Below are 9,755 nucleotides of genomic sequence, written 5' to 3'. Positions count from 1 at the left end.
AAATGTCGAAAAACCTTTAAAAGGCAGGTATAATTTTGCAAAACATTGTATATATGTATGGAATCAGATCCTTTGGTTTTCCAAGCAGTAAACATAAAAATGAGCACAACATCAGTAAAACAGAGAAATCTACAGCAGAGCATCTCTGACCATTAAACTCTACTTGAGCTTACTCATTTATGTTCTTCATTTTTGTTATCTTTCAGGAATTAAGGTACAGCATATACAGTCACTATAGCTGGCTGACACCTGATTACGTGATCATCTAGCATTTAAAATGAAGGATGAAGTGAATGTTTCACTGTTCTTAGTAAATCCTGGTTTCTTAACAGATGAATCCCATCTGGACCACTGTAAGCAGTTTATTAAACAAAGGAAGAGTGAGCAACATAAGATGACAGAGGAAAGCAGAATAAATTCTAAGATTCAGAGAAAACAATGAATTAAGAATAGTCATATAAAGGTAGAGCAGAAGAACAAAAATAAAAAATTCTATTTGATGAACACTTGTAACAAATATGAAACCATAGTACAATGTAAGTCAACTTGTCTATTTAATATATAAAATATGGTCAAACATACGCAAAAAGGGCAGGTTTCAAGGAACGAATGGATACTTTGGTACAATAACAAACACTTTTTTTGTAAAAGCAGTATAGAATTTTTATAACATATCAGTGCATACCTTGTTTATGAAAATATACACAAATTGTATCATTCTCCAAAAACAACAAAAAAACTTTTTTTATACAACAAAACTGAAAGCAGACTAGCTGAACACAATATATTAGCTATCTTCTTTTCATTGTTTTTTTTTTTTGCTACATTTTTTCATTTGAGGTTTACAATTTTGTTATGTTTGATTTTCCTCATGCATTTACATTATATAAGTCTTGTCTCAGAATAAATTAAAACTCCATATCTGACACTTTTACTCTTTTACTAAAAATTGCAGCATTGAATTCCTCCTGGTATTTTTAATCTTGTGTTTTTTTTCTTTTGTTTGTTTGTTTTCACTTAAAATTAATATTATCTATAATTATTATGTTATTTTATAAACCGTGCAATTTTAGCAACACCCCTTTAAGAAAAAAAACAAACAAATAAAATATATATATTTATATATATATAATAAAATAAAATAACTAGCCTACACAAAAAAATATTTTCTTTTTTAATGTACAATAGAACTGTCACCAGCACAAATTAACACAAGAAATGATATTCTAAAGACATACCGTTATACATAGTTAAGAGGGGTGTTTGTTTTTAAAGATTGTCTCTCTTGAACATTATACAAGTTACAGATTTAAAAAAAAAAATCTCATAACTTAAGATGCAAAGACCTTTGCTCTCAGTACAACATAACGCTAATGCCAGATTCTGCTGTGATACGTAACATAGTGTTAATATCATAATAAACTCATTTTTCTGTTCTGTTATTAGAATTTTGTTTAAAACAAAATTGTTTGGATTTTTAAAATATCTGTAATAGATTTTTTAGACTGTAATGAGAAAGACTGCTCAGCACCTTTCCAGGGTCACATGTTCAAATGTTTGGTAATGGCTGTGATCATTTTAGATTTTTTTAAAAAAAGTGAAGAATTATCAGAAAATGCCAGACTCTCAGCACAGTCCTGTCAAAACAGTTAAAGAGAACAATGTTTACTGTTGAAAACATACTGAATTCAAAATTATCCAGTGCTTTTTCGTTTGAAAACAAAATTACAAAGATGAATGTTATTTTAAAAAGTAAAAGAAACCTGCAACATGAGTTTATTATACAAAAATAACAATGTTCCATATCTTCCATTTGTGCAATTTTTTCAGGTACATTGCATGAAAACTGCGACCAGGATCAAAAGTGTGGCGTTGCCCAAAAACAGTGTACCCTAAAGAGGAACAGCTTATAACACTGGGAACAATACACTTCACAGAAAGTGGATCCTGTTACTCCGAATACTCCCAAATTTCTTTAAAAATGTGACAAATACTCACAATTGCTCAAAGAAAAGAAAGAAAGAAAACAGTACTGTATATATCCAGCTTTTTAAAATGTTTGCAGTTATAATGTTAGCATGATATGCAGGGGCGTTGACTGTGTAACTTTCGCAAAGAAAATTATAATCCTTACTATTTTGGATAAAAAGAATTACAACCTTAAAAACAAAGAATGCCATAGATTATTTTACTGTATGCATGCACTTACGCATTTACCTGAATACTACAGCTATATCAAGTATGTGCTGCATGATCAAAATAAATAATTTGAAAAAAAAAAAAAAAGATCTTGTAAGATTCACTAAATCATTTTTAATTAAACACATTATGACATTGCTATCAGATACCTGTCTCAAATGGAATCTTTATGGATCATGATCAAAGCTAATTATCATAATAATTATAATGCTACTTATTAAGCAGGGCACTTCACAAAAAGACTAAAGTGTGCACAGTCTTTAAATGCATTGGATTTGAAGACTGAAGCACTATAATAAGCATATAAGTCCAGACAAATTTGCCATAAAAAAAAAATCTAAGATGCCAAGGCATATATCATAGATATTTATAATAATATATGTAATTAGGGGCAAGATAAAGAAATTTAGATACATAAGGAATTTAGATATATATTGAGTCTAAAATTATTGAAAACATTAGGCTTGGCTTTCCTTGAGTTTAAAGGAAAAAAGACCTTGATTTGTATGTCACCCTAAGTAAACTATAGGGGAGAATGTAGCTAAATGCTGACAAAGGGAAGCAAGTGATGCCTTCAAAGGACCTGCAGGTTTCACTGGTTGTACAAGAAAATATCATTATGGTGTCCCAATTCAGTTTACATTTTAATTTATTATGAAGTAGTATAAACAGATAATAAATGATTAAATATGTCATTAGCTGAACCAATATGGTTACATTTCTGAAAAAGCAAAAGCAGAATGACAAACAAAAAAACAGTAAATGACAACAACTGGAAAACAAAATCCAGTTAATGTAATACCAAAGCTGGTAAACTGATTCTTTTAATTCTTTTCTACAGTACTGCCCTAATCTCCAATGAAGCAGTATCCCTTTCTTGTGGGCAAGACAAAACAGGGTAAATAACATTAAATTGCCTATTCAGGTAGGTAACTACTGTGGTCCGTTTTCCACATAACTATCATTTCTAAGTCTTTTCTTCTGAGGTTTGAATAATCCATTAAAATTGGCAGGCTGGGCTTTGTGACAAGTTACTAGGTGGTAGCAGAATCATGTTAACCTTGAAGTACAGTTAATATAACTACTACATTTGTATTCTACAGTAAAAGTATGTTTAGATTTTGAGGGTCTAAAACCTTATCATCTACTGGCATTTCATCTTTATCTGTTCACCAAGTTTCATTTTTACTTAATAATAAGTTAATAAGGTTCAGATAAAGCTGTGTTTAAATGCACATTATCTGATCAGGATAAACATGAAATAATGTTGATACACTTTGAACAAAATTTTTAAACGGTGTAATTTTTTTGTTTCTCAAATATGATCAATCTAGGAGGTTAAGAAATTCAAACAAATATAATAATCTCATCTACATGAAGATGAACATGTACTACATTTAAATTTAATCCAGCTTTGTTATGTAGTCACTCTGAGAAGAAAAAAAACTCAGATGTCAATATAATCTAGTGGCAAATAAACCTTTCAATGAATGTATTTGCTTTTGTCTCATTCTCACACACATACGAACATTAATTCATTATGACTATTCCTGCTTTTTGTTCATTGCATAAGTTTACAATTTTTATATTTGAGGACAATCTGGTATATTATGATACTACTCACAACAACTGAATAATGTTTCAAACTGCCTATAAACCAGAGAGTTCCCTCTTATCTACTAAATAATCAATGTCTTTTTAGGATCTTATCCTAAGTGGTAAATCTTATTCCGTGCTCTACTCTTTATTATCTAATGTCAAACCTGCCATATTCAATGAATGTTGCAAATGTCCACCCATTTTTGGATAGTGTGACATTTGATTGTCACAATTTAGTCCCCTTTGGCAAAATATTGATTTACATCTAATATTCAGTAACTAAGTTAAATATTACACCACACTTTTTGCAGACCAGATGCAGTGCTCAGGCAATTATTTGGCATTATATTAAGAAGAGATTGTCGGAACAGCAACACATAATCACACTGATGCATTTTACTAAGTTTCTAATATTCTGTTCAAAATGTATCTACTCAAGTACGAATATCACAGATTGATGTAGCACAACCCTATAAGCCTACGTTAAGTAGTGACGCTGTCTTAAAAAAAATGTTATTTATAACTTTACAGATTAAAAAAATGTATATTCATGCAGTTATTTTCTCTACATTCCAGTTTATCAACAGTACACATATGTGTTGATAAACCTTAATACTGAGCACATATAATTCAGAACTTTAGGCAGCTTTATATTATCTCACTATACAGCAGGTTGGCACACACTAAAAGAATGTGTGCCTGATATAGTCTATGACTGATAACAACAGAACTTGAACAGATATAAAATGTATATCGAACAAATCAAAATTAATTTTCATCTTTGAGTCACATGTGTTCTTAGATTTTATGAATCACAAAGAAAATGTGTTTAAAATCTACACAGCCTACATAATCAAAGTGTTTAATATAGGTTAAACATATCTGGAAGCATGAAACATGATAAAATTATGAATACATATTTATTTATGACAGAGTAGGTAAGGTGATTCTAAGTTTAGCCATTATTTAACGGAGGATTATTAGCTGTTGTGCACTACTTTAAGGTAAAACTGTAAAGAAATGTATTACAGATATTGTGTGAGGATTAAACTAACAAAATCTGAGGTCCTGAGTTTAAAGGAGAAAAATATTCTTTCTCATTAGTCAAATGGTTTGAAAAAATTATAATTTTTATTTCTATATTTATCTTTTTAATATTCTGAAGTGTTGTTATGGATAACCAAAATGTTTAAAATAATTTACAATTTTAGGACAAATGCTTGTTAGAGGTTCTTCTAGATTTTTAACAAATGGTTAAATATAAACTTCTATGACAACTTATTTAAAAACATATTAATAGGATATATTTAAATATTTACATTGTATTCACATTAATGTATATTGCAAAAGACTGTGACTTAAAGCATTAACTCTGGGCTTCTTTGTGTGGTCTGTTAATTGTGGGTAGGAACACATAACATTTATGGGTAGGTACATTTCCAACTCACTGAAAATACTGGCCCTTTCTTAAAGCCTTTTATGTGCACATTATTTATTACAGAAACAAAGCATAACAGACATCCATGTAAAATGTTTGGCAACAAACAAATCAGAACTCAGAAATGACTGTTATACACTCTTATGCTCCTTTTTGTCAGTGAATGTTTCTTAAATAGCATAACTGATTTTAAATTTACAATACCATATACCTACAACAGGAAATGCAAATCAAATCCAATTGGTTAAAAGGTTGTATTTCAGTATTTTTAAAATAAAATCACTGATTTTAAGCTAGACAATGTGAAACACTAATAGTCCTGTTTTTACACTATTTCAAGGATGTTTTCCCTGCATTTGAAACAGCACTGACATATCTCAGAAATGTATATCAATGCTTGGTGGTATATATCTCAAAACATTTAACTTTAAAAGATCAATATTATATGAGGTAAAACATGAATTGCAATACTACTATAAGAACCAAACAAATAAGCAATCAGAAAAGCTACTAATCTGAGAGAATTCCAAAGCAAATGTATCTAATCAGTTAGCAAGACTGATTATGCTCTAAGGTTTTAACCAAAGGCCAGTCTGTTGTTTGTTTCTAGACTTCTGCCCATAAACACGGAAACAGTACAAATCAGCCCTGGCTGCTGTTAAAGGATAAGGATAAATGGGAAACACTAACTTAACGCCTGTAAGAACAGTCTTTATTTATCACAACCTCTTGTATTACTAATTCTGCCTCTACTTTCCACAAGCTTATTTTATTAAAGGCAAAGAGTACTACTTTCACATACCTGCAGTATTTTCTTGCATTGGGTGCTGCATGTAAAGCATTTTACTTAATAAAAATGTATACGCAACTTACGTTCCCCTGAATTCCCCTCTTATGTACAGAACTCCTAAAATTTTTACTAGTGAAAAGGTGCTATACCACTTTCAGAAAATAAATGGTTTTGCAGGGCTTCTGATGTTTAAAAAAATAAGTGTGCTAGTTGGAAATGCAATACTCAAATAACATATTTCCAGATAAATGGTGGGGGATGGGGATTGGGTTTTAAACAATGCCAGAGAGATCACTGAAAATTTACAAAAAAAAACAAAATGGAGTTAATTATGTAAGAAAGACACTGTTAAAATAAGGTTAATTTTAAATATGTAGATTCTGAAATATTCCATTTTCCCCATATGTGCTGGGGAAGATTATCCAGTCTTTTTTATATGTTGAAGTCCTGCACAGTAAATTCTTTCCATAAAGAAACTTCAGCATTGTGTGGTGAGCATCAGACAGCCACTGTAAACACCTAAAGGGATACTGCATTCCTTCAAATAAAAGATAACCCGCATTTTATAATTATTAATTTTAAATTCAGGCAGTTGTAGGATATTAAGCTCTCCTCCAGCAATTCTGATCTCTCTCTCCCCACCCCGATCCCTGTCTTTCCACCCATGACCTATGAAAAGGCCTACACAGTTATGTAACCCAGGCGTCCAATCTTTTGCGCTTTACACCACTGTTGTCCTGGTCTGTATCTCCTGAAGGTCGCACAACACTGAGAGAACACCCAAAATCTTGCGGCCGTTGCTGCTGTCCTGGATCATCTCTGTCACTACCCTCATATGAACTTCCATTGCTGCTCAGGCTGTCAACTGGAGAGCGTCCAGTAGGATCTTGCCTAAGGTACTGTGTTCCTCCAAGCCCAGAGCCAGTAGCAGAGGAACATGGTGTACTTCGGTCCCTGTTCGGTGACACAGGCTCAGACTTGATGCTCACAGGATTGATATTCACTGTCAAGGATGTGTTCTGAGGTAAATGACAACTTGGCCTGTAGGACACAAGTGAAAATAAAAATGAACATATTAGTACTACTGCTACTACTAATAATAATCATTATTACAGAAAAATAAGAAAAGGAGGAGAAGAAGAAGATTAACATATGTAGTACAGTAATTAATTAGGGATTGTTAAAAGTAATGTAACTTAACATACATATTATACAGTCTTATGTAAAAATATACAGTGGGGCAAAAAAGTATATAGTCAACCACCAATTGTGCAAGTTCTCCCACTTAAAAATATGAGAGAGGCCTGTAATTTTCATCATAGGTATACCTCAACTATGAGAGACAAAATGAGAAAAAAAATCTAGAAAATCACATTGTCTGATTGTAAAGAATTTATTTGCAAATTATGGTGGAAAATAAGTATTTGGTCACCTACAAACAAGCAAGATTTCTGGCTCTCACAGACCTGTAAACTTCTTCTGTAAGAGGCTCCTCTGTCCTCCACTCGTTACCTGTATTAATGGCACCTGTTTGAACTTGTTATCAATATAAAAGACACCTGTCCACAACCTCAAACAGTCACACTCCAAACTTCACTATGGCCAAGACCAAAAAGCTGTCAAAGGACACCAGAAACAAAATTGTAGACCTGCACCAGGCTGGGAAGACTGAATCTGCAACAGGTAAGCAGCTTGGTGTGAAGAAATCAACTGTGGGAGCAATTATTAGAAAATGGAAGACATACAAGACCACTGATAATCTCCCTCGATCTGGGGCTCCACGCAAGATCTCACCCCGTGGGGTCAAAATGATCAGAAGAACGGTGAGCAAAAATCCCAGAACCACACAGGGGGACCTAGTGAATGACCTGCAGAGAGCTGGGACCAAAGTAACAAAGGCTACCATCAGTAACACACTACACCGCCAGGGACTCAAATCCTGCAGTGCCAGACATGTCCCCCTGCTTAAGCCAGTACATGTGCAGGCCCGTCTGAAGTTTGCTAGAGAGCATTTGGATGATCCAGAAGAGGATTGGGAGAATGTCATATGGTCAGATGAAAAAAACTCTACTTGTCGTGTTTGGAGGAGAAAGAATGCTGAGTTGCATCCAAAGAACACCATACCTACTGTAAAGCATGGGGGTGGAAACATCATGTTTTGGGGCTGTTTTTCTGCAAAGGGACCAGGACGACTGATCCATGTAAAGGAAAGAACGAATGGGGCCATGTATCGTCAGATTTTGAGTGAAAACCTCCTTCCATCAGCAAGGGCATTGAAGATGAAACGTGGCTGGGTCTTTCAGCATGACAATGATCCCAAACACACCGCCCGGGTAATGAAGGAGTGGCTTCGTAAGAAGCATTTCAAGGTCCTGGAGTGGCCTAGCCAGTCTCCAGATCTCAACCCCATAGAAAATCTTTGGAGGGAGTTGAAAGTCCGTGTTGCCCAATGACAGCCCCAAAACATCACTGCTCTAGGAGATCTGCATGGAGGAATGGGCCAAAATACCAGCAACAGTGTGTGAAAACCTTGTGAAGACTTACAGAAAACGTTTGACCTCTGTCATTGCCAACAAAGGGTATACAACAAAGTATTGAGATGAACTTTTGTTATTGACCAAATACTTTTTTTCCACCATAATCTGCAAATAAATTCTTCAAAAATCAGACAATGTGATTTTCTGGATTTTTTTTTTCATTTTGTCTCTCATAGTTGTGGTATACCTATGATGAAAATTACAGGCCTCTCTCATCTTTTTAAGTGGGAGAACTTGCACAATTGGTGGCTGACTAAATACTTTTTTGCCCCACTGTACAATAGAATACTCAGGATGGAAGATATAATTTTTTTGAAAGTTAGATGGAAAATGTATTTGACTCTCAAAGAGAGAAGATGTATGTGTTCTTTATCTATTTTCACAAGATTAATCATCTTACAAAAACAAAATCTACACTAAGGTCATTGGCTACAGATTTATACTAATAAATAATTCATTGTATTTATATAGTGCCTTACCAAATAATTAAATAAACTTGAACTTGACTTTTATTGCCATCAGTGTAGCTGTCAGAAATTTCACTTGCTGTTACATCCATAGTTACAACAAACGACAAATACAATTAACAGCACAATATATGACACCATCACAACATTATATACAGCAGGAATGAATGATAATATACTGAATAAATACACAAATACATAAAACAACTTGACACTACAGAATAACACTTACATAATATAAGTCAGTCTTTATAACGTAGATATTTGGAGATCAGAAAGAGACAGGTTTAAATCAGTAACTGCTTGTAATCAAAATGACTGTAATAACAAAGAATGGAAGTGCCGAGTGGTTCTTATGTTTAGTGGCTGATAATGTTTCTGTGATGGTAATAACTCAAAGAAATTGATAGCTGGGGAAAACTGGTCTTTGATTAAATCTCTTGCACTTTTAGTACCAAAGGCCAAAAGTCTGTGGAATGAAATACCTTAAAATCAATTGCTTCATTGACAAACACCCCAAAAAACGGTAAAACACCAAAGTAAAGTTCTCTACTCAATTCTTTACTTTTCAATGGAATAAAAAACGTTTTTTAAAGTGCTCTGGTGAATACAGTTTAATTGTATATTTGTCACTTACCAAGCAAACAAGAACCAATTTGCTTCACTGTGACATGCAAAAACTGCATATTCATTGATTCAATAACTTGAATATTATACATAAAGAA

At 33.1% G+C, this 9,755-nt stretch overlaps 1 protein-coding gene across 4 annotated transcripts in view; it reads right to left on the bottom strand.

The window, feature by feature from the left end:
- Positions 1 to 537: 537 nt before the first annotated feature.
- mef2d (myocyte enhancer factor 2d) overlaps positions 538 to 9,755 on the bottom strand; it is a 266,627-nt gene continuing 257,409 nt past the window's right edge. For all 4 annotated transcript variants that reach the window (XM_051923305.1, XM_028794001.2, XM_051923306.1 and 1 more), the window contains one exon: positions 538 to 7,067. In XM_051923305.1, the coding sequence (XP_051779265.1) occupies positions 6,716 to 7,067 (352 nt within the window). In that variant the 3' untranslated portion in view covers positions 538 to 6,715. The remainder of the gene's footprint in view (positions 7,068 to 9,755) is intronic.

The sequence above is a fragment of the Erpetoichthys calabaricus genome, chromosome 2 (genome assembly GCF_900747795.2).
Source record: "Erpetoichthys calabaricus chromosome 2, fErpCal1.3, whole genome shotgun sequence".
NCBI classification, from domain to species: Eukaryota; Metazoa; Chordata; class Cladistia; order Polypteriformes; family Polypteridae; genus Erpetoichthys; species Erpetoichthys calabaricus.
The sequence above is the reverse complement of the archived record's forward strand: the minus strand, read 5'-3'. Positions and strand labels throughout refer to the sequence as shown.